The sequence below is a fragment of the Malaclemys terrapin genome, chromosome 17 (assembly GCF_027887155.1).
Source record: "Malaclemys terrapin pileata isolate rMalTer1 chromosome 17, rMalTer1.hap1, whole genome shotgun sequence".
Taxonomy (NCBI): Eukaryota; Metazoa; Chordata; order Testudines; family Emydidae; genus Malaclemys; species Malaclemys terrapin.
Window position 1 is genome coordinate 8,711,872 of NC_071521.1, and position 19,517 is coordinate 8,731,388.

The 19,517-nt window shown below is 43.9% G+C and overlaps 2 protein-coding genes across 3 annotated transcripts in view; both read left to right on the forward strand.

Annotated features, from left to right (window-relative positions):
• Positions 1-19,517, forward strand: part of VAV2 (vav guanine nucleotide exchange factor 2) — a 322,511-nt gene that overhangs the window by 83,105 nt on the left and 219,889 nt on the right. The gene's annotated exons all lie outside the window — the stretch shown is intronic.
• Positions 7,253-8,790, forward strand: LOC128825175 (40S ribosomal protein S19-like). The gene is made up of 2 exons (XM_054007368.1): positions 7,253-7,314; positions 8,445-8,790. The coding sequence occupies exons 1-2, from the start codon at positions 7,253-7,255 to the stop codon at positions 8,788-8,790; spliced, it is 408 nt and encodes a 135-aa protein (XP_053863343.1).

Genomic DNA, 19,517 nt, shown 5'->3' on the forward strand with positions numbered 1-19,517 from the left:
TTTTAAGCAGTTGTGTGTTGAATTCCAAGGCCCTGATTCTGCAAACACTTAACCACATGTGCAGGGTGACTCCTGTGAATAGCCCAATTGAAGTAAATGGGATTATTGACATGAGACACTACACTCAGATGCTGAAGTCCTTGTAATATTGGGGTCAAAGTTTAGGACCCTGATTCTGCAGTTCTCCCCTTTCTTTCTCCCAGGCAGCTCTTCCCCCAAGCACTTGTGCGGTGGAAGGGGCCTGAGGAACTGGAATTAAACCCTGGTTCACAGTGGCCTAAAGAGAGGAGATCACCATTCACCATCATGCCTTTAATAGCAAGACACCTATTGGGGAGCCAGATAGAGCTCTTCTGTTTGTTTAAAACCTGTCACTAGGCTAAAATATCTCTGGAACCATAAAACCTGGTGCTAAGGATTTTCCCAAGTTCCTAGTATACAATAGAGGCAATTAATTTACTTCTGCACAAATTCATGGGGGAGTAAATTTGTATCGGTGTAACACATAAGAAATAAGAGTGTATCAGTCAAAGGTCAGTTATCTAAACTCCAGCGGTCGTTTTCCATCTCTGATGAGAATTCCACCCAATACTTGTCGATATGCAAAAATCAGTTTATTATTAGAGCAGGTTAGAAAATGTTTTGTGGAAACTTTTGATGAGAATAAAAAAAGTTTTTGTCCATTTTGCATAGAAAATTTAGATTTTTTTTTTTTCCTCAGCAAAAATGTGAATACCAAAATATTTTGGCTAAGACCAGAAATATTTCAATTTAGAGATGCAATTGAGGTGCCTCAGGGGTTTGTTGTTTTTGGATTTTTTTTGCGTGCCTCATGCTCCCATGATGCACCACTGGATCTCCTGTTGGAGATAGGAAGCAGTGCATCATGGGAGTCCTTGGCCACAGTGCATCATGGAAGTACTAGTCTGGTGAGGGTGCCCAACCATGGAGGGAGAATGGGGAAACAAGGCAACTGAACTACAACTTCCATGAGGCACTCCAGTAGGATATTCAAAATAAAATATTCTGGCATGTCGATGTTCAGTTGTTTCATTTTAGTTAAAATGAAATCCCTAGTCTGGGTGGGATGTAATCGTGTTCCAATGGCTTTTCAAAACCACTCTCTAGACCAGGGGTTGGCAATGTTTGGCACGCGGCTTGCCAGGGTAAGCACCCTGGCGGGCCGGGCCAGTTTATTTACCTGCTGACGTGGCAGGTTCGGCCGATCGCGGCCCCCACTGGCCGCGGTTTGCTGTCCCAGGCCAATGGGGGCGGCGGGAAGGGGCGTGGGCGAGGGATGTGCTGGCCGCGGCTTCCCGCCGCCCCCATTGGCCCGGGACGGCGAACCGCGTCAGCAGGTAAATAAACTGGCCCAGCCCCTGGTGAGCCGCGTGCCAAACGTTGCCGACCCCTGCTCTAGACTATGCCATATAAAGTGAGGCTGGAATGACTGACCAACAGAAAATTGTCTGCATTAGCAAGAGCCACTAAGCAGAACGTTCTGTTGAATGGAGACCGTTTCCCACAGGAGCGTCCTACATGTTAGGTTTAGGGTTTTTTATTTATACGAGCCCTTTTTATTTTGTTGGCTTGTATCCTTTTTCTGTGACTGGCTGAAAGCATGGAGGGAGAGGGAGGAAGAACAACCCAGCTGCAGTGAAAACCATGCCCTGCAGATCAGTGCTCTACCTGCAGGCAACTGACAGCTCTGACTCATTCTCGGCATTTCTCTGATTGATCTAATGAGCCTCAGATGTTGATTCTATAGCTAGTTCGTTTAAGCTTTCAGTCTTAATGGTGTGTATGTAAGTGAGACCTTCTTATCTTCAACATCATTCACTTCCCACTAATCACGTATTAAAAGGCCATCACTGTAGTAAGAGAGCAACATTAACGAACCAGGGGTAAAACTAAAGGACCTGGGCACACGCCACTTAGCAGCACTTTTCTTGGCCTCTCATCCCAGTCCCGTCATTAGTAATTTTGGAGAACTTTGGAGCCAGCCTGCAGTCGCTAAATATTTTGCAGACATTTCAAATAATAAGGCATGGCTTAGAGAGGTGGTTGGTTTAGCATTGTCCGAGATTTATCTTTGGCTAACAGACGGTGGGGATTTCGCAGCTTTGTTGCTTACGTTTAGTAAAGGTGGAGATTACTTCAGGGTACAGCAGCAAGGTGCAAATAGCTTGTAAATAACTGTACAAAACTGAGCCCTGGGATGGGGTATGCTTTGGGGATTTTTTTGGGTGGCATTACCTTTGCTTATGTTGGTAATGGCCTCCTCTCATTCCCTTTACCCAGTGCTACTTACTGATGGGTGTCTTCTCCTCTGCAGCTCCTGGGAGAGCCTCCTTGCATCTCTCTTCCTCATCAACTGCCCCCAGATAACCTAGTTCAGCAAGGTAGTTAAGCATGTGCCTCCCTGTAAGCGTGTGAGTAGTCTCATTAAAATCCGTTGGGGCTGTCCTTGTATTTAAAGTTAAGCATTTGCTTAAGTGCCTTGCTGCATCTTCCATGCCTATTCTTAATTTTTCTTGTCCTCTGCTGCTGTGATTCGGATCATATTTAATGCAATACATTGGTTTTGGAACATGGTTTGTTTGAAAGATGGTTAACCAAAAAAAAGCGTTTGGTCTTGTAGACTGTCAATTTCTATGTAAGGTGCTTATATGGCCCTATTCCCCTTTTACCATAGAACTTGAGCACTCAGTCTTTAATCCTCAGCACACACCTGGGAGGTAGGCCATGTTCTGACCTCCATTTACAGATGGGGAACTGAGGCACAGAGTGGCTTGCCAAAGGTGTCACAGGATATTTGTGGCAGAGCAGAAACAGAGCCTGGGTCTCCTGTGGCCCAGGCTAATGCTCTAATCACTGGACCATTGTTCCTCTCCTAAGAGCGCATAGTCCCATTGACGGCAGGTGAGTAGGGGCATAGTCATGCAAAGACCAAGCCCTGAAGTTGCAGTGAAGGCTGCTTTTTGAAATGTGTGCAGTAGCACTCAGATTACATTTTTACCAATAATATGACTGTGTTAGAACTAGGAGAGTAATTTCCAAATTGTCCCTGTTTTTGTACTCCACCGCCGCGCGTTGACGGGGGAGCGGCAGCAGTTGACTCACAGTGGTGAAGACACCACGGTAAGTCGATCTAAGTACGTCGACTTCGGCTACATTATTCACGTAGCTGAAGTTGCGTAACTTAGATTGATTTCCCCCGCCCCCCCGTGCTCAGTGTAGACCAGGGCTGAGAGAGGCCCAAAACTGCAATGCTGATACAAACCATTGCTAATGGCATTCAGATTGGTATGAACATGCATCAGTGAGTGAAAGGAACTGGGGCTCCAGGCAAGATTTAAGTGCAAACCTGGAATGTAATTTTAAGGGAAGCCCTGCTGTGGCAGTACTGCTATTTGTGTGTGCATGCAGAAGACAAAACGAGCGATGATGATGCTAGAACACAGTTGTGAAAGTTCTGCTTGCTGAGCAAAGACCAAGCATGGTTGAAAGCAGGAACATGGCTCTGTTCGGCCTGTAGGGCGCATCTGAATTTGATGTGATGGAATCGCTGTCTGACGGGAAGGAGAAATTCAGTCTTCCAAGTCATTGGGTCCCAAAGATCGTACCAAAAAATTGAATCTTTCATACAGAAATAGCAGCACTATTTCTGATGTGCGTGGGGCTTTATCGAAAGGACCTCTGTGCTGCAGAAACGGACCTGAGATCGCAGTACACTGAAGATGTGACCTGAGCTGGTTGAATCCCAGGTTCTGAACATAGGAATAAACATTGTACGTTATCTACTTATCTTGAGCTTCAAACTTCAATTCCACTCCGGGGGCATCATTTCAGAAGCCAGATTTGTACTGTAAAGTACATTGAATGTAAAGTAGTAATAAAAAAACAATCATGCCCACTAGAAAAAAGATGAAAAGTGATTATGTGAACATAGACATTTTTACCTTGGAGCGCAGAGCGTGGATGTCAGTGTTTTTTATGACCTCTTTTTGTGAGAACAGATTGGAGCAACAGTGAGGAGAAGAAGAAACATTTTCATAAAGAATGTAAGCAATAATTAGAGGTGTCTCTCTGAAAGGTGTGGATAGGCACATGCTGCTGGTGGAGAGATTCCCCTCAAATATTTGGGAAAATGGGGGCAGATGCTTTTAAAGGACCCTTAACTTTTTCTCAAAATATTTTTGGAAGATCAGAGCTGCTTTTTTTGCAGTTCTGGTTTTCACCTGGAGGCGCTAGTAGCGTTGGAGTTTCATAGATTCAGAGTTTAAGACCAGAAGGGACCATTAGATCCTCTAGTGAGTCTGACCTCCTGTATAACACAGTTATCCTTTTATAGAGCCCTTTTATAGTGTCTGACTACAGCATATCTTCCAGAAAGGCATCCAGTCATGATCTGAAGACATCCAGAGATGGAAAATTCACCACTTCCTTGGTAGTTCCAAGTGCTAATGAGTTGTCAGAAATGGATCCACCAGCAGCACTGGGGGATTGCTTTTTCAGAAGTGCTGAGCACCCACAACTCTCGTTGAAGTCAGTTGGAGCTGTAGGTGCCCCGTACCATGAAAGACCAAGCCCTTAAAGTACTGCAGTGATGGCTATTACGCAATACCCTTAGGAGTATTGGACAAGATGATCAAAAGGTCTAGGGATTTTGGGTGCCCCAATTTTTGGGACCCTACTTAAGCACCTCAAAAGGGTCTGATTTTTCAGAGCACATGTACTCAGCACTTTTAGGAAATCAGGCCTCTTTACAGTGTGTCTGTCTATGCACCTAGAATAATTAATTATTGGTCATTCTGCACTTGAGAATTTTTCCCCATGAAAGCGCCGGCACCTGTTGCAGGCAGTGCTCCTTTGAGGTGCAGAAGGAAGTCAGGATGTCTGTAAAATCTGTGTTTCAGGAGGGACAAGCTTCATGGTATAAATCCAATTGGCAAGACCGCATGAAGGACTTTAACCTCGTGGGCCTCGTTCATTTTCTCTTTGTTTCCCTCAGTCAATTTCCTGCATCAGCTGAACACCGGCCTGCTTTCCCTTCCCCTCTCCTTTGGATAATATTGCTCAAATTATTGGAGTGTGAAGAATTGACTCTTAAAATGCCCACTGGCAAATTCTGTTTGAGCATTGATGAAATCCAACCTCCCTGCAAGCTTATAATTAATGACAAGCTGCAATATGGTGAAGTTTGATGTGCTCTCTGGTGAAAATGTCCGATCGTCCCTCCCTTACATGCTTGAGGTCACTAGATATCACAATCACTGAACATCATAAACTCAACCTGAACAAATTACAAGAGGGAGGAAGGAGGCGGGTACAGGGGAGGGACAAATCCAGGCAAAAGGCTATGGGCTCATCTCCATCGCTGGTTACCGCTGCATTTTTTTTGCCCTCCCACCTCTCTGCCTTGTGCTCTGTTTCTAGATTTTGAGGGAGCTGTTTTGTCTTCGCACTTGCCTGTAAAATGCTTTGGACGTTAGTGCTATAGAAATGACAAGGTTTGTCGGGCAATCTGCAAAAATGGACAGACCGCGCTTTTCAAGTGCCACCGAGCATGTGCTACAAATCCCCCTCTGTACCAATCCACAGAGGAGATGAGTGAGAGCCCCCGGCTATGGAACCGTGACTCTTTGGCTGACGCTGTAGCACCTTCCCCTTTTAGCTCGGGAGGAGTGCAAGCTCTGGAGTGTTGGCCCAGAGGGCAGTCTTCATACCAGGAGGTAGATGTGAAAGGTGCTGTGATCAGAGGGTTAAGCTTCGTTCTGCTTGTGGTTAGGGGACAGGTTGTGCAAGGAGGCAGGCAGAGTGGGAGAGCTTGGCCCTTTAGGAAGATTGTGATTTGCACCCAAGGGTCAGTTTGGGCTAAACTATTAGCTTGGGGGGATGGTTCTTTTCTGCTTATGTTCACTTTCTGTGATATCTTATTACTGTCCTTTGAGGAGAGGACACTGGCTGTGACTTAGGGAGTAATTGGGTCAGGGTTGTGAGTTCAGTCCTTGAGGGGGCCACTTAAGGATCTAGGGCAAAATCAGTACTTGGTCCTGCGAGTGAAGGCAGGGGGCTGGACTCGATGACCTTTCGAGGTCCCTTCCAGTTCTAAGAGATAGGATATCTCCATTTATTTATTTTTTATTTAGTTTCTCTGTAGCTGAGGGCTAGAAACTTTTTTTTTATTAAACGAAAGCTCCAGTTTCACATAATCCTGGGATTCCAGGAATTGGGGTTTTCCAAAAGATGCCATCAAACATCATGAGACTTGCAATAGGCCGACTCGTGTCATTTTTGTCTCCTCATACACTTCATGGATAGGCTTGGCAGAACTCAATATTTATTTTTAAGAATGTTGACAATACTTAAAAATTAAACCTTGATATTATTTCTCCCCAATTTTTAACAGTTTAAACTTTTGCAGTTGTGGGAAATGAGGGGGTCAGGTGATTAAATAATGACCATAAATGCTGAGATTCACAAAGGTGAAGCTTTATGAATGCCATCTAACTGTCTGCAGCTCCCATTCTGTGAATGTCACAGCCGGCTGTTTTAGCAGAGCTGGAAATATGGGCTTTAGGCAGTATTTGTTACAACACCTTTATACACGTTTATACACTTAAGACTAATAAGTTCTTAAGCAGCATCCTGCTCACTTTGCTTATCTGTAAATTCTGATGATTATTAATGGAAATATGTGTGTGTGTGTACGGTGAAATCAATGTTTACTGACACTTACTGATAAAAAATCTAATCCTTCCAAGCCTACTGATAAATATGCGTCAGACCGCAGGAGATCCATGCGGCATGTTGTTACATAGGCCTCTCTTTTGGGCTGAGTTCTGCCGTGCATTCAACAGTAACGCGACTTGAACAGCCGGTCTCATTAGGAAAATGGGAGTGACAGGGCTGAAGCTGGTTTTAAGAGGTTATTTCCCCCCCTTCTTGCCCCCGCCACTGGACCAGTTGGGGCGGTGGTATTCTTTGCTGCCTTGAGCTAGCTGGGGCATTGTCCTGCCAATGTCCGCGTGTTTGATTATTGCAGGCATGGTACCATTGACACATTCCTCTCCCCTCCCCCGCTCCCTTATTACTATGACCTTTTATGTGATGGAAAATAAAGAACTAAAATCCAGGCTAATAATAGTGATTATATAATTAGTGGCTTTACCTCAGCATATTTTTCTGCTTGTTTTCTAACCTTGCTGTCAATTGTTTTCATCTGTTAGCTATTTGTGACTGCCAGAAGATGCTAATTGTATCTGAAGCAAAGCAATTTGATGCTTTCCAGGAAAACAATGACTCGTACATGTAGGGTCAGAGAATGAACCTGAAACCCCTTAATAAAGATGAATTTTCATGTTGCTCACAACTGCTTCTCCAGGCCTTCTGCTGATTTTTCTGTCTCTAACACACCCAGGCTGCAAAGCAAATATCCTAGCCCTTGCATTTTTAGTGAAACCCCTCAGCCTACGTGATTTAGGGCTTGTCTACAGGGGAAAATATACCAGCCTAATTATACTTGTTATAATTATACTGCCGTAACTTCCTGTGTGCACGCACTGAAGAGTGTATAGTTGTCTGTATGTTGTGCTGTTGTAGCCATATCAGTCCTAGGATATTGGAGAGACAAGGTGGGTGAGATAATATCTTGTATTGGACCAACTTCTCTCTCTCTCTCTCTCTCTCTCTCTCTAACAGAAGTTGGTCCAATACAAGATATTACCTCACCCACCTTGTCTCTCTCTAGTTGTCTATCATTTCCCCACATAGGCTAGCCCTGACCTGTTGTGTGACTTGGGCAGTCCTGCCATTGTTTGTAGCTCTTTGTTAAATAAAGGGGTTTGACTAGTCCTTCCTCTAAGCCAGGGGTCGGCAGCCTTTCAGAAGTGGTGTGCTGAGTCTTCATTTATTCACTCTAATTTAAGGTTTCGCGTGCCAGTAATACATTTTAACTTTTTTAGAACGTCTCTTTCTATAAGTCTTTAATATATAACTAAACTATTGTTGTATGTAAAGTAAATAAGGTTTTTAAAATCTTTTAAGAAGCTTATTTAAAAGGCAGAGCCCTTCCGGACCGGTGGCCAAGACCCGGGCCGTGTGAGTGCCACTGAAAATCAGCTCACATGCCGCCTTCGGCACGCGTCCCCTAGGTTGCCTACTCCTGCTCTAAGCCTTAAAGAGTTCTTGGCACACCCACTGACTTTTAACCAGGGCTGTGATTTTTTTCCTTAGATCAGCCACTCACCTGATGGAAGTAATTAGCAGTTTTCGACATAATATATTTATGAACATTTGCTCTAACATGACCATGTTTTATCAGATAATCTGCTAATATCGATGGGAGGGGGAGAGTTAGGAAAGGAAACCAAGGTTTGGAAAGCGCCCTGGAATGGTTAGGACCATAGGGGGTGTGTGATGTGATTGGGGTCTCCATGTAGCTCTGTCGACGTTCAGCATACGGTCAAGCTGGCCAAGCACAAGGAATTGGCCCCGTACGATGAGAACCGGTTCTATACCGGAGCAGCTTCCACAGCCCGGCACCTGTATCTCCGAGGCGGTGCCAGCGTCGGCTCCATGACCAAGATCTACGGGGGCCGCCAGCGCAACGGCGTCATGCCCAGGCCCAGCCACTTCAGCCGCAGTTCCAAGAGCGTGGCCAGAAGGGTGCTGCAGGGGCTAAAAATGGTGGGGAAGGATCAGGATGGAGGTCGCAAACTCACCCCGGGGGACAGAGATCTGGACAGAATTGTTGGCCAGGTGGCAGCTGCAAACAAGAAACATTGAAATGAATGTCAGATAATTAAAAACCAGTTCCTGTTTTTTAAATCAGGTGTTTTGTTCTTTTAAAATGACTGAGCTCCCTTAAAAGGCAGCATACACAAGCTGACAAAATGCTGAGGGGGGTTTCTCTCTCCTGTGACTTTCTTTTTCAGGTTTGTTTTCAGATAGCGTCCTTTAGATGTCCAGCTTCTGGAAGCGAATAAACAGCTGAACATACAGCCGCCCTGTGTCTCATTCAGTATTAATTGCAGGGTTCTTATAAACCAATTTTCTCATCCGACTATTCCAGGCAGATATTGGCATGTCTAGACGAGAGAAGAATTCCTTTAAAATAGCATTGTCTTTTTTTTTTCTTCTTTTCTACAATGGGCATTGTGTGACCTGTTTAAATAAAATTTAGCCTTTTTGAAACCCCATAAAACTGACAGATCCACTTAACTTTTGGCACATTCCTGCCTCCCCCTTCACCGCACACTAATCCAGATGTATCCTGCATCTTTTTGCCACAAAAAGTCTTGTCAACATATACCTATTGATTACTCTTAGCCGTAGCAAGTTCCTGTCAGAATACAAGTGATCTGAAGGGCAAGATATTAGTTTGTTTTTATTTGTATTCCTAGCCACATTAAAGACAGTGTAAAAATGGTTTTAGAAACTTAAATCGTTAGATCGTGCCAAACCAACCTGATCTTCTTCTTTGAGAAGGTAACAGACTTTTTAGACAAAGGAAACGCAGTGGATCTAATTTACCTCAATTTCAATAAGGCATTTGATATGGTTCCACATGGGGAATTATTATTAGTTAAATTGGAAATTTGTCAATGTCATAATAAGGATATAGAAAAAAATACTAAGTGAGATTATAAACATCAGAGGATCAACAGAAGACAGGTGCAAAGGCCTCAAATAATATCAGATGGTTACGTTTTTTTTGTTTGTACTGTGTGCATTTAGTAAAGCTGGTCAAATGATTGTGGGGGAAGGGTTATATGAAAGATCAGAGTGGTGAAGCCTGGGATCGGAATATCTGTCTAAACCAGTGGTTCTCGGGCCACGGGCTGCTTGCAACCCAATCAACACCCAGCTGCAGCCCATGTGACATCCTCAGGGCCATACAGGTAGTATATCTATTGTGTGGATGCAGCCCACATAGAGAGCCGCGTGTGCGGCCCACAATGGTGAATAGGTTGGGAGCTACTGGTCTAGATAATTACATGGGCCCCTGATAACTGACTGGGATCTGATTTGGATATGGATAGAGACCTCTTTAATGTTTTTAATGAAGTAAATACTAATGGGAATTGTGTGATAACGGGAGACTTTAACTTCCCAGATATAGACTGGAGGACAAGTGCTAGTAATAAAATAGGGCTCAGATTTTCCTGGTTGCGATAGCTGATGGATTCCTTCACCAAGTAGTTGCTGAACCAACAAGAGGGGATGCCATTTTAGATTCGGTTTTGGTGAGCAGTGAGGACCTCATAGAAGAAATGTTTGTAGGGGACAACCTTGGTTCGAGCGATCATGAGCTAATTCAGTGAAACTAAATGGAAGGATAAACAAAAATAGATCTGTGACTAGGGTTTTTGATTTTAAAAGGGCTAACCTTAAAAAATTAAGAAAATTAGTTAGGGACGTGGATTGGACTGAAGAACTTGGGGATCTAAATGCGGAGGAGGCCTGGAATTACTTCAAGTCAAAGTTGCAGAAACTATCAGAAGAATGCACCCCAAGAAAGGGGAAAAAATTCATAGGCAGGAGTTGTAGACCAAGCTGGATGAGCAAGCATCTCAGAGAGATGATTAAGAAAAAGCAGAAAGCCTACAAAGAGTGGAAGATGGGAGGGATCAGCAAGGAAAGCTACCTTATTGAGGTCATAACATGTAGGGATAAAGTGGGAAAGGCCAAAACCATGTAGGGTTGGACCTTGCAAAGGGAATTAAAACCAATAGTAAAATGTTCTATAAACATATAAATAAGTAGAAAACAAAGAAAGAAGTGGGATCGCTAAACACTGAGGATGGAGTGGAGGTTAAGGATAATCTAGACATGGCCCAATATCTAAACAAATACTTTGCCTCAGTCTTTAATGAGGCTAATGAGGAGCTTAGGGATAATGGTAGGATGACAAATAGGAATGAGGATATGGAGGTAGATATTACCACATCCGAGGTAGAAGCCAAACTCGAACAGCTTAATGGGACTAAATCAGGAGGCCCAGATAATCTTCATCCAAGAATATTAAAGGAACTGGCACAGGAAATTGCAAGCCCATTAGCAAGAATTTTTAATGAATCTGTAAACTCAGGGGTTGTACCATATGGCTGGAGAATTGCTAACATAGTTCCTATTTTTAAGAGAGGAAAAAAGTGATCTGGATAACTACAGGCCTATTAGTGTGACATCTGTAGTATGCAAGGTCTTGGGGAAAAAAAATTTGAAGGAGAAAGTAGTTAGGGACATTGAGGTCAATGGTAATTGGGACAAAATACAACATGGTTTTACAAAAGGTAGATCGTGCCAAAACAACCTGATCTCCTTCTTTGAGAAGGTAACAGACTTTTTAGACAAAAGAAACGCAGTGGATCTAATTTACCTCAATTTCAATAAGGCATTTGGTATGGTTCCACATGGGGAATTATTAGTTAAATTGGAAAAGATGGTGATCAATATGGAAATTGAAAGGTGGATAAGGAACTGATTAAAGAAGGGCTACTAGGATGATCCGAGGAATAGAAAACCTGTCTTATGAAAGGAGACTCAGAGCTTGGCTTGGTTAGCCTAACCAAAAGAAGGCTGACGGGAGATATGATTTCTCTCTATAAATATATCAGAGGGATAAATACCAGGGAGGGAGAGGAATATTTAAGCTCAGTGGACACAAGAACAAATGGATATAAACTGGCCATTAGGAAGTTTAGACTTGAAATTAGACGAAGGTTTCTAACCATCAGGAATGAAGTTCTGGAACAGCCTTCCAAGGGGAGCAGTGCGGGCAAAAGACATATCTGGCTTCAAGACTAAGCTTGATAAGTTTATGGAGGGGATGGTATGATGGGATAGCCTAATTTTGGCAATTAATTGATCTATGACTATTAGCGGTAAACATGCCCAATGGCCTGTGATGAGATGTTAGATGAGGTGGGATCTGAGTTACTACAGAGAATTCTTTCCTGGGCGTCTGGCTGGTGAGTCTTGCCCACATGCTCAGGGTTTTGCTGATCGCTATATTTGGGGTCAGGAAGGAATTTTCCTCCAGGGCAGATTGGCAGAGGCCCTGGGGGGGGTTTTCGCCGTCCTCTGCAGCGTGGAGCATGGGTCACTTGCTGGAGGATTCTCTGCACTTTGAAGTCTTTCAACCATGATTTGAGGACTTCCAATAGCTCAGACATAGGTTAGGGGTTTATTACACAAGTGGGTGGGTGAGATTCTGTGGCCTGCATTGTGCAGGAGGTCAGACTAGACAATCATAACGGTCCCTTCTGACCTTAAAGTCTATGACCTGGGCTCTGAGACTTGCTGCTGGGTTTGGGGTTTGGTTTTGTTTGTGCAGTGTAGACATACCCTTAGTCACAAGATCATCCTTCTTCCCCAAATGTAAGGGGCTGGGAGGAGCTGTTTCAGTTGAGGACCCACCTCTATTTGTATATGGCTCAGACAAAGTTGTATCTTGTATCAAAGTTGTATTAGAGTAACTTTACTGACTGATTAGAGCTACGTCAAGGATTTGCACCAAACCTTGAATGTGCTCAGATTGCGTCTCCGTTTGATACTTTCCTTGAAGAGGGGGTTGTCTGTGGAGCTATCAGACTACTTCAGTGACCACCCCACCATCTTGGCACCTCTCCTCATCCATCTTTCAACTCACCCCCTGCCCCCAACACCTCGTAAGAGGATTTATGGGGGGAGGGTGTGGGTGTTGGTCAAAGTCCAATCCTCAGGTGAACTTGGACGGCTGAGTCCACAGATCTGGAAGTCAGAGAAGCGACTTCCTGCATAAATCCGTTCTAGTACTTTAAGGGTTTGCCATGGAAAACCAAACTGGCTGACCCCATTGAGTGCTGCAGGGTGCTCTGTGCAGAGGGGCGATATCATGCACTGACCCTTATGGCCAAGCTATTCAAAAGAGATGAAGGATTCTGGGGGCCCAGTTGGATTCACCTTAAAGGGGCCTGATTGCCAGAAAGTGCTGAGCAGCCAACCTCTGAAAATCGGAGCCTGTGGAGCTGTCTCAAGTCTGGCACCCAGAATAGGGTTGCCACCTGTCCGGTTTTTACCTGCACAGTCCAGTTTTTGGCTTCTGTGTCCAGGTGCCATTTAAGGTTACCAGGTTTTCAGGAACGTGGCAACCCTAAATGGCACCCAAACCAAAAGCCTGGTTATCGGGGGCAGGGTGAGGCACCGGGTCACTAACCTGTGCCAGCCCCTGTTCAACCAGGGCAGCTTCCTACCTGCAGCCAACATCTTGAGACAATCCAGTGAGTGACTGGGGCGGGGGAAGAGGCAGAGAATGGGACTGGCCCTTGGTGGGTCCGGTTACTAGGAATTAGAAAGCTGGCAACCCTAATCCAGAATCCTTAGTTCTTTTGGAAAATCTTGGCCATTGTCTTCTGGGTTGGCACTGCAGTGTTGGTTTGGGTTGCTCTGTCCCGGCTATGTTTCGCTGTTCATTTCTTCAGTCTTTTCTGTCGGGGAAACATTCATCTAGTTGCATTAAACAATTAAATTGTTGTACCGTCAAACATTTATATACGGAGAGACACAAGCTGTCAATAATCTGCGATGTCTTTTAACATCAGCTCCCTGTGTGTTTTGTTACGGCGGCTGATGGCGCAATTAATTTTATTGTTTGAAAATAATTTTCTGCAGTGTTTGATTTGCACGGCTTTAACCTTACACTTTTTAATGATTTCTCTATTAATTTCACTGTTGCTAAGCTGAAGATACCTTTCAAGTGGAGAAAGAAAGATGATCTAATACTGTGGGTGAAACATTAGGAACAGCAAATTAAATCCCGTTTAATGGTGTTAGAATCCCAGTTGCTAAGGCAAATGGAGCTTGTGACGCAGCACAATGAACGAAGAATTGCAGGAGTTTCTCCGAAGAAATTTGTATCATTTCAAAGTAGAACTGATGGCTAAAATGTTATAATATAGTTTATATAAACTGGTGGCCATAGGGCCAGACTGAATCTACAGCAAGGATTGTAGTCGGGCAGAATGTAACAACCCAAGGGAAAATTTGGTCAAGCCACAGGGATTAGTACAGACTCCTGCAAAAAGTGTCAAAGGATCGTGAATGACCAGAAGCGGTCAGGATGACCTTTGACCCCTCCATAGGGTTGCCAACTGTCTAATCCGGGGTGGCCAACCTGAGCCTGAGAAGGAGTCAGAATTTACCAATGTACATTGCCAAAGAGCCACAGTAATACGTCAGCAGCCTCCCATCAGCTCCCCCCTGCTCCCAGCGCCTCCTGCCCACCGGCAGCCCCACCGATCAGCGCTTCCCCCTCCCTCCCGCACCTCCCGATCAGCTGTTTCGTGAGACAAATACAATACATACACACACACACACACACACACACACGATATACATATGTATATGGATGTCTATGTGCATATGTGGTTCAATATATCCCCAACATTAAAAAATAATTATGCAGTCTAGTCCTGTTCCTTTCCATTCCAGACCAGCCATCCCCACTAGAGAGGTAAAAAACCCTCCATCTTGTTAAAAGCCCTCAGTGAAAATCGAAGGGTCTGGCCCAATGAGCACAAAGGCCCTAATCCTGCAAAACCATCTGTGCCCGATTAACTCTATGCACAGTAAATGCGACTGCAATGGGCAATGCAACTCAGTGTGCCGAGTTCAGTGTTGGCGGGATTGGGTCCTGAAATGTGTGAATAGGCCACATTGGGCCCAGCTCAGCTACCTAGATACCTTGTGTGATGTGTCAGTTTAGTTAAAGTGGCAGAATCTTTTCAGTCACAACAGCTGTTCCTTGGTCTGGAAAGAGAAGTGACCGTTCCCCACTGCTGTGGTCTTCGCATTGGTTATTCGTGCCTTTGTCACCTCCAGCCTAGATGTCATGACGGCAATGAGAGCCATCTGGAGGCTTCAGCTGGCACAGAGTGCAGTTGCCCGCCTCCTAAGTGTGGTGATCGCCTGAACAGCAGAACATCGGCGCTCCATGCTATGCATCGGCTGCCAATTAGCTCCCAGGTCTGACTGAATATGTGTCAGGTCTGGGATCCGGCTGGGTAAGACCCCTCTGTCTTACCGTGGAGATGGTGATCAGGTGGGGGGTGCTGCTGTCGGCATTCTCAACTCATGATGCCCCTCTGTGGAGCTCACTCCATCCTTCAGCTGCCCAAAATCCAAGGTTTGCAGACTTCAAGGCGCACGTAATTTATTCAGGCCTTTTAGGAGGTGGATTGTATTTGGCAGGTGGGCAGCTACTGAGAACAAGAGTGCTGTTCTGGCTACAGAAGAGAGTAGCTTTCTAGTTCATCTAGTTGGTGAATTTCTAATCGTTGTCAGGCGTCCAGGTTCTCTGCAACAGGAGCCATAGAAATGTTTTGATGAATCTAGTTGAAGCATGTTTACATGCATGTTACACCTGACTCCGTAATTTTGCCAGTGAGTAACTGCATTTAAGTGAATGTCAATACCCGGTTTTGGATCTGTCCTAAAATCAAGGTATTTAAAGCAGGTGAAAACGACTGTAAGGTCAGCTCAATGTATCCTCCTGACCAGCTTTGGAAGAGTCTTTCATTTAAACATTTTGGCTTTCAGCGTATTTGCAGTTTGAATATAATGGTGCATTGTGATGGAGAAGAGTTTCTGTCTTAATTTCTTTTCATGAGAAAATGTTCCTATAATGCATAAAACCATAATCACATTAATATTGTATCAGTAAAGCACAGGGGGTAAAAAAAATCAATGGGGCTCAGCAGCAAAACGTTTATGTAACGATTTCTTTTGCTTTAATATTTTAGCGTCTGTGACTATCAGGGAGTTACATAGCCATTGTACCAAGTATCTGGACTAGTGAGAGGAAGGTTGGCCCAAAGGTTAGGGTGCTAGTCAGACACTCAGGAGACCTGGTTTCAAGTCCCTGCTCTCCCACAGACTCCATGTGTGACCTTGGGCAAGTTATTTCATTACTCTGTGCCTCAATTTCCAGTCTGTCAAATTGGGGGTGGTAATGTTTTCTTTCACCCACACTTGGCCTGTTTTTGTCTATTTAGACTGTAAGCAGGAACGCACAGGGGCCATATCAGTACCTGTAAGTAGTCCTCCTGAACTCAGGGGAGTTGTGAAGGTTTGTGTTTCAGAAAAGGTTTTTAAGAAATAAAATATTTTTTTTCTTTGTTTTTTTAAAAAAGCAAAACCTTACAAGTAAATCACATCCAGCAAAAGTCTTTTCCAAGTATGGGATTTTAGATGCGAAATCACTTGCGGTTCTTGCTCTGTTACTCACCTTTACCTGAGCAAGATCAAACAGCTACAGTAGTAGTTTTGCAAGGAAAATCGGTAGTTAAACTAGAACAGCTAATAACAGTGAAGGATCGAGGGGGATTTTTGTTGTTGTTGAGAACTGAGGAATGCTTGCTTCAGTTTATAATTAATAGTTTTCCAGGGCATTTCTGCTGGGAGAACAATGAGGACATTGAAAGCTGATATTTGCTGTGCACTCTAAATGACTGATTCTCACCCATGCCTGCTCTGATTGGCTTAAAAAGAAAGGACTTCATTTGACATGGCAGGCTCACTGGGACCAATTGTGTCACACCCTGAAGATCAGAGTGCACAGAAAATTGCAGCCTTGCATCTGTTCGGAATCTATTTTTTTTTTTTTTTAATTCCGAAACAACTGTCCCAAAAAAACACCCCTTACTGATTAAAAAATTACAACCTTTCTGACTGTAGGAATGGGGTAAACCAAGTTGTTTCCCTCAGATGCCTTTTTCTTTTTCTCTTTGAATCTAATCTTACAATATTATAAGAGCTCTATTACTCATCACTTATCGGCCTTTTTAAATATGTATGAACCTCTCAGGGAGAGCAAGAGAAATGACAAGCGACTAAGAGACAACAGATGCATGATGGTTTCCACAGCTACGTTGTTGGACGTGCTGCTTTTTCTGGTGGTCTAAATCATGAATATTTACAGACAACAATGTTTCTGTTCTTTCTGTTTTACAGAGTGAGTGTGTTTGTTTTTAAAGGAGGAAGTGATTGTCCTGGTGCAACTGTGATCATAGCATTGAAAGCTGGGATTACAGTAGCACTAACTGACTAGCCTATTTTTATTTTTATTTTGTTTTGTTTTTGCTGCCGGTGATGAGCAGATGTTGAGTTGTCAATCATGCTGGAAAGTGACTTGGTAAAAATGGGAGGGTGGGGTTCCTTGTTGGTCATCTCAGTGATATAGATAGATAGACAGATAGAGATATAGATATAGTAGCAAATACACAAGCAAAAACATACATGTTTTTAACTGCTAGACGTGCAAGCTCTACCTGGCTTCTGAGAGTCAAGCTGGTTCCTTTGCCTACTAAAGGTTCTGCCAATCAGCCTGTCTCCATTGTCTTCACGCAATGCCATTACTTTTCATGGGGTTTTACAAATGCCCTTGGTTCGAATGTAGGCCCCAGCTCTGATTGGAGTGCCCTTGGGTCCCTGAGTAGCCCGAGGGGATTTCAGTGGAACTACTTTTGGAGTAAGCCTTTGTGCTCACATTGAATACTACCTATCAGGATCAGGCCCCTTCGATCTAAAAACAGTCCGGTTGGTGCACAAGAGAGGCCAAAATCCTGCTCTCCCCTGAATAACTAACTGTGTTGGCTCAACAATGCTTTCAGGAGTAATAATAGAGTGGAGCAGAGATCCGGGAGCAGCCTGGCTGGGGAGCTGGTTTTCCTGTCAATTTGAAATTGACAGGAATCACAGCCAACTGCTTGTCAAGGCGGTTTTATGCTGTCGGCATAGCAGGGGAGTTTCATTGGCAGGAAAAGCATTTCAGTGTGTACGCCTCCACTGTTTTGTTGAGGAAAGCCGACTTTTGTCGACAAAACTGCGTAGTGTAGACAAGGCCAAAGTCCCTTTGCCGTGTAGAACTGTGCTTTCAGGTTCCAACCCCTTCTCCGACGCACTGAGGCCAGGGGACTACTTGTTCACACACAGACTTCTCGCGCAAGCAAGGGCTGCGGCATAGGAGCTTGACCCTTGCGGGTAGCTATGCACACGAGCACTCACTGGAGCTCTTCACATGAGTATGTGTCTGTAGGTTCAGATCCTTGGTTGGCTGCACGGTCAGTTAAGTGTGAGCTTGAAATGACCCCCCACCCCTCCAGAGACGTGGAGATGAGCTGGAAGTTGTGTGTGCTGTTCCATTGTGATTCTTTAACTGAACACCAGTCTTACAACTGGACTACAAATGGAGAGGCACCTCCCAGAAGGATCCTGGCAGAGCTACACTGCTGGCAAAACAGACACTTTTCAGTGAAGTAATGATACAGCAGTAATAGAGTACATGAGATTTATTTCAGACGCACTGAACTAATTTGCCTGTCTCATTGAGGGAAGTGGCTGATAGACTAAATCAGAATCCCTATTAAATGCAAATCAAGAAAATTCATGTTAGCATAATTTAAACTTGCCATCTTAATGTTTTTCCAAGGAAGAAGGGAGGTGAGCTAGCAAGAATACGAGCTCGGGAAAAGGAAAACCTGCAGCAATGCAGTTTGCTTTCAGCAAAAATACATGTTACCTGTTATATAATATTACAGTACAGCACACCATATGCTACAATATAAAACCCCATGTTGTGGCATTGATGATTTATGCAGCGGTTGTGTTTGCTGGGACAGTATGATAGGCTTTGAATATATATTTGATTTTAATTTTATCCTTAAGCTTTCCTGTGCTATATTGCAGAAAACCTACTGGTAATTGTCCCTCAGATATCTAATATGAGCAAGGAATCAATACATCTCGAGTGAGGATAAGTTTATTGCTTGTGCCTTGTGAAATTTCCAGAAATGCTTGGGGGAGAGAAGATGCCATTTAAAGAAAATTATTTCCTAGCTTATTAATCCAAAACAAAACAGTTTATCCTGTCAATCATTTCTCAGTTTTAGTAAGAAATTTTCCTTTCCACTGGTGTTGGACTCATTAGAAAACTGACCTTTGATAATTCCAACAAACCCAGGTCTGGGACCATTAGCTGACTTTTTGTTTCAGTATTTAAAAAAAAAAAGTTGTTCAATATTTAGTCTTGAGAGAAAAAGTAATATAAATATTGCCCTATAAATACAATCATATGGTACAATAAACTTAGATAATGTGTTAGGATATAAACTGAGGCAATGGTATGTTTTGTGTGTGTGTGTGTGTGTAAAGGTGTGTGCATACACATGTATAGATAACTTGTGTGTATGCATACAATTTAAATACATGTTCTGTGTATCTATACTCACAATGTGTGCATATACCTATCTGTGCACGCCATATGTAATACAACTATTTGTGTGTGTGTGTGTGTGTGTGTGTGTGTGCGCGCATGGTGCAACACAAGGAAGGCCCTTGAATTATGTTCCAGCTTCAGTTTGGGGACCCCTTACCCCTCCTTCTTCAACTTTACTTTATTGCTGTCAGTCTGTGGGAGCCATCCTGGAACCCACCTCTGGCGGGGATGTTGCCTTCCCCATAAGCCCTGCCATACT